We start from the raw sequence: 5,909 nt of genomic DNA on the forward strand, positions 1-5,909 counted from the left end.
CTCGTGATCCGCCCGTCTCGGCGTCCCAAAGTGCTGGGATTACAGGCTTGAGCCACTGCGCCCGGCGAGCAGTAGTTTTCAACTAGGGGGATGCTATGGCGATGTACAGGACACCTTCCTCAACAGAGAATGAACCACCGCAAAATATCAGTAGTGCCATGGTTGAAAAACAAGCTCTGAAAAGATAAGACTACCAAATAGAACCAGAACTTTGAGGTTGGATGACTAGTGTTATTGTTAGTTAATAGCAGCAGGGCAAGAACTAAGTTCAGTTTGCCCGGGTCCAGTGTAGCCTAATGGCTACCATAGGGCCATTTAGAGTCATATGGTGTTATATTTAACTCTGTCTCCCACTAATCCTGATTGATACTTTTTGCTCTAGCCACACTCAATTGCTTGTGTACTATGCAATTTTATTCCTTCCTGTCTATGTTAGTCCTTTTGCCTAGAACATATTTCTCTTATTTCTTCTGGATAATCCACATCTCCTCCATAAAGCCTTCCCTAGTCTAAAACACCCCAGTTTGGGTTAAAAGGTTAAAAGGCAAGGTACCTCTTTATTCTATAGCTAGTCTTTATTATGTAATAGATAAATTTTCTGTTTATGTCTGTCTTTCTCACTAGGCTGTGAGCATCTTTGGAGTTAAGGATTCTTGTCCTCTTCTGCCCTTATTGCCTAGCACAGACGTGCAACACATTCAGTCATAGACATGAGCCAAACTAGATGGTTAAAGAAGGGAGAGATCAGTGTGAAATAGAATGGTTGGTAAGGCTTCATAGAGATACTAAGACTTGAAGCTTCTCTAATTCCTTGAAGATACTGATAAATGTGTGAGCACCTTATATTGGCAGGCACAGTTTTAAGACAGTAACGGATTTTTCTGGTGGTGTCTTTCTACAGGTTGATATGTCAGACCTCTCTCCAGAGGAGCAATGGAGGTAAGTGTGGCGGTTCGGGCCTTGCAGTCTAGGAAGTTCAGGTTAACCCAGCTAATTGAGTGATACATCTACCCATTTTGCTTTCCTGTCAGTAGGAGGCAGTGGCTCATGACCAGTAGGACTGGACTTTTGGGATCTCTCTAAGTACCTGGGTTGCTCTCTTAGTCTTGATTGTGTAAGTAGATGATTGGACCAAATCATCTATCTGAGTTTCAATACCATTTCTACAATTTACTAGCTGTGTGATTTTTGAGCAAGTTACTTTGCTTCTCACAACCTTACTTTGCCCCATTTGTAAAATAAGGATCATAACAATATCTATACCTCATAGAGTTGTGAGGATTAATATATGTGAAATTCTTAGAAGAGTGCCTGGCATGTGGTAAGCTTCCAGTAAGTGTTAACTGTTTCGAAGATGATTATCATTAACATCATCATCATTATCCATGATACAGGATGGGGAGCTCTGGTTAAGAAAATGGGAGATGTATCTTCTGTTCTCAACTCTGCAACTAACTTGTTTTGTAAATAGAATGAGTCAACATATATCTTATAATGATTTCTCATCAGTAAAAGGGTTTCAGAGTGCCTGCCCCGTGAACTTCACAAGGTGACTAACCAGTGAGGTGATATCAACCGTAGAATGTAATAGAAAAAACCTATTGATTTTATTTAGATTTAACATAGAATGGCAAAAATATCTGTTCACATGACAAACCCAGTGTGATTTTAGGTGATTTTAAGCTCATTATGCACCATTTGTGTACCTCAGCTACCAAAATATTCTGAATAATTTAGATGTTTGTAGAAATATGCTATCTGCTGTAAGAGAGGTGACAGTGCCACTGTGGTCTGCTCTGCTGAGGTAAAAAAATATTTTGTTCTAAGCATGGCGTATTATTAAAAAGATCTTTAACTGGATCATGTGTAGAAGACAACCCGGATTAGTAGTCTTCATATCATGTGATATGAATAGTGATTAAAAGATCTAGAACTGTTAGCCTCAAAGGGCACAGGAAAATAGTGGTAGCATCAGGATAGTTTTGTTTTATTTGAATAACATCATGATAAATCTTTGAAGGGGTAGCATTGGGAAAGAAGAGCCCATATGTCCTTTGTTGTTATGGAGTATGGGATTAGGTCTAATGGACTGAAGCTATAAGAAGATAGATTTTTTTTGTCTCATTGTCAGAAATGTCTTTAATAGTCAAGGTATATTGAGAGGTAATGAGCTTTCTGTCCCTAAAGCATTGGGATTTTATTCATTTATAAGCAAATATTAGTACCTTCCCAGGTGTGATATCTCCCACCTGTAATCCCAGCACTTTGGGAGGCCAAGGTAGAAGGATCCCTTGAACCCAGCAGTTCGAGGCTGCAGTTTATCCAGCCTGGATGACAGAGCGAGACTCTCTCTCTAAAAGAAAGAATACATATATATGTACCTACAATGTGCCAGACACTGCTGGTTCTAAAATAGATTACCTTAAAAGGCATGTGTTCTCAGCCAATTCAAGCAAAGATTGCAAAAATGATTTTTGCATTGGGTGGGAACTTGAACTGGATGACTTCTCTGGTCTTTTCTAGAGCATTCTTTGACTTCATTTTGTCCATATCCTTTCACGTATATGTTGTCTGAGAACAAGAAACTTATCTCTTGCTATCTTTATAACTCCTCATAGCCCTTAGGTGTTTTTAAGTGTGCTCTACCCTCTTAGTCTATTCTCACAACAACTCTTGAGGCAGGCAGAAAAAATATGGACTCCTTTTGACAGATGAAGAAATTGTGATGTACAGATGTGAGATTAATTGGCCAGGGCCGTATAGGTGGGTGTGAATCTAAGTTTCGAACTCCCAATCCTATTATCTTTCTGTCAGATTCTCCCACCCAGGGTAAAGTTTTATATCAGATGAACCCTTAGATGCTGAGGCTTACCGACTGGCCTTTTTTTTTCCCCACTCTGCCCACCAAGTTTTCCCCCCTTACATTTTGTTAAGAAAAAAATACGTAGAAAAGTTGAAAGAATTGTACAGTGAACACCTTTATACTTAACTACCTGGGTTCTACACTTAACTTTTTGTTATATTTGCTTTATTGTTTATCTATAATTCATCCTTCCAGGTTATTTTTGCTGTTAATGTTTCACTGCCCATGGAACTTCCTTGAAGATACCATTTATGTTGTCATTTTCCTCCGTCCTAAATATCCTGGTGTAATGGGAATTGTATAAAAGCTTATGACTCAAGTTACATTTGTATTTGATTTTATTATTTATTTAAATTTTCCCTTTTCCACACTTTCTGATGTATTTGATTTTCTCTCTAATTCTTCTCTTCTATTTATTTATTTATTTATTTTTGAGACGGAGTCTCATTCTGTCGCCTAGGGTGGAGTGCAGTGTTGCAGTCTCGGCTGACTGCAACCTCCACCTCCCAGGTTCAAGCGATTCTCTTGCTTCAGCCTCCTGAGTAACTGGGATCACAGGCATGCACCACCACACCCAGCTAATTTTTGTATTTTTGGTGGAGACGGGGTTTTACCATGTTGGCCAGGCTCATCACGAACTCCTGACCTCAAGTGATCCTCCGGCCTCAGCCTCTCAAAGTGCTGGGATTACAGGTGTGAGCCACTGCACTCGGCCTCTAATTCCTTCCTCATCCCTCTCCTTTGGATGACTGTGACCCAGAGTGGTAGTAGTGACTGTTCTTAGAGCAAGTTTTTAGCCAGTGTTGGCCGAGGGAATCACTTGCTGCCAGTCTTTAAGAACAGAGAATGCCAGCTTTAGATTAATAAAATGTTTCCAGCTGTACTCTCTAATTACTAAACTTCCTTGAGCCTTTGAGGAGGCTGTTTACCTGTGGATACTGAGGGTAAAGTCACTGTTGGATTAATATAAAGGTGAAGCAGTCCAGAGTTTTTAGGCTTTAACTAGTCTTAAGGATTTCTGACCCTGGCAGAGAGGATAGAATGAATAAAGGTAAGACTTTAATCCTGGAATCAGCATACCTTTGCAGTGTTACTCCTTTACTGCTGTCATAAATATTGGTGACTGAGAGTATGAGACTTTATGGCTATAACCTCTTTGGGTTACTTTCTCGTTCCAGCGTCAGGTTGAAATAGGCTTGAAATGGGCAATGATGCGGGTTTCTCCTGGGACCTCCTTCATGTTACAGGAAAAGTGTCAGTAGTTTCTGCCATGGGGGCAGGCAGCAGACCACCTAGCTCTAATTCCAATATCTAGGCTTGGTTGCTGGGGTCCGTAGAGCCTGTATTTTATCTCCACATGCCGGTCTGTTAGGGTGTGTGTCCTGGCCCCTAATTTGTGTGGTACCCTGCAGCTATGAAGCAGGGAATGTGTTCCGAGCTATGTACTGGTGGGATGTCCCTGGAAAGCACTGTCCCTTTATCACTACAGCATCCCTGACTTGATTCACCCCATGTGTTTGGCTTTCAGGGTCGAGCATGCACGCATGCATGCCAAGCACCGTGGCCACGAAGCTATGCATGCTGAAATGGTCCTCATCCTCATTGCTACGTTGGTGGTGGCCCAGCTGCTCCTGGTGCAGTGGAAACAGAGGCACCCACGCTCCTACAATGTAAGCCACTTTGCTTCTTACTTCTTTGTCAGTCATCAAGAGACCCTTTCTAAGTATGCTAGGGCCCAGCCTAACCCAGGCCACATGGAGGTAGAGAAAGACAATAACAGTGAACTTTATGTATGAATGATGAATAGTGTTTTTGGGAGTGTGTGTGTCTAAGGGTCAGGTGATTCAGAGGGTGAAAAGGATAGAACATAAGACTACGTTCGTAGGCAGAAAAGGTAGGTCTTCCCTTCGAAACATTGTGGGACAGATTCATGAAGGAGATAATCATCAGAAACTATTCAATTGGAGAGAGCAAAGATCACTTGACTGGGAAAACTAAGCCTCTCATGAATCTTACAGGATCTAGATTACACTAATCTAAATTTTTTTAAAAAAGGGCCGGGTGTGATGGCTCATGTTTGTAATCCTAGTACTTTAGGAGACTGAGGTTGAGCAGATGGCTTCAGCTCAGGAGTTCAAGACTAGCCTGGGCAACATGGCAAAACCATGTATCTACAAAAAATACAGAAATTAGCCGAGCGTGGTGGCCTGCGCCTATAGTCTCAGCTACTGGGGAAGCTGAGAGGTGGGAAGATTCCTTGAGCCTGGGAGGTCAAGGCTGCAGTGAGTTGTGATTGTGCCATTGCACTTCAGCCTGGGAGACAGAGCAAGACCCTGTCTCAAAAAAAAAAAGAAAAAAAGAAAAAACAGTAATGGATGAAATGGGGGTGGGGGGAATGACATACAGAAAACAAACAGCAAAATGACAGAAGTTAATTCTTCCTTATCAGTAATCACTTTAAATATAAATGGATTAAATTCTTCCATTAGAAGACAGAGATTGGCAGATTGGTTTTAAAAATTCCCTCATTTATCGATATGCTGTCTATAGTAAATTCACTTTAGGTGGAAAGACACAAGCCAGGAGTGGTGGCACACAGGTGTGATCCCACCTATTGGGGAGGCTGAGGTGGGAGAATTGCTTGAGCCAGGGGGTGCAGTAAACTCATAAATGAGTGAAAGCCCCCTTGGCATTTCTGGGCTTATATGTAGAAATATTTTAAATTATATAATTTTGGCTAATCTGCAAATATTTTTACAACCTATTCTGAAGAAAGTGAGTGTGCATATATGCACTGCAGTAATTTTCAATAAGAACTTTTTCCTTAAGTGTGGAATCCTTTCTTTAAACATTATCTTAAGGAAAAACTCAATCTGGAAAACAGTTAAGAGGCTGCTCTGCTTGATATGAGGGTTGGGTAACCCTAACACCCCTGCTTCCCCCTCTGAAATCTCTAGGACTCATCATAGCACTGTTAGAAAACTACTGATGTGTTATTCACTAGTTAATTCTTTTTTTTTTTTTTTTTTGAAACAGAGTCTTGCTC

The 5,909-nt window shown here is 41.0% G+C and overlaps 1 protein-coding gene across 3 annotated transcripts in view; it reads left to right on the plus strand.

Moving 5' to 3' along the window:
• The window catches only part of RNF121 (ring finger protein 121), a 69,314-nt gene that overhangs the window by 32,122 nt on the left and 31,283 nt on the right, over positions 1-5,909 (plus strand). For 2 of the 3 annotated variants that reach the window (XM_011956769.1, XM_011956770.1), the window contains exon 2: positions 4,392-4,533. In XM_011956769.1, coding sequence (XP_011812159.1) covers positions 4,392-4,533 — 142 coding nt within the window. Of the gene's footprint in view, positions 1-901; positions 940-4,391; positions 4,534-5,909 lie in introns of all 3 variants that reach the window. The other variant, XM_011956768.1, reaches the window with a different exon arrangement.

This window comes from Colobus angolensis, unplaced genomic scaffold (genome assembly GCF_000951035.1).
Source record: "Colobus angolensis palliatus isolate OR3802 unplaced genomic scaffold, Cang.pa_1.0 Scaffold424, whole genome shotgun sequence".
Classification (NCBI taxonomy): domain Eukaryota; kingdom Metazoa; phylum Chordata; class Mammalia; order Primates; family Cercopithecidae; genus Colobus; species Colobus angolensis.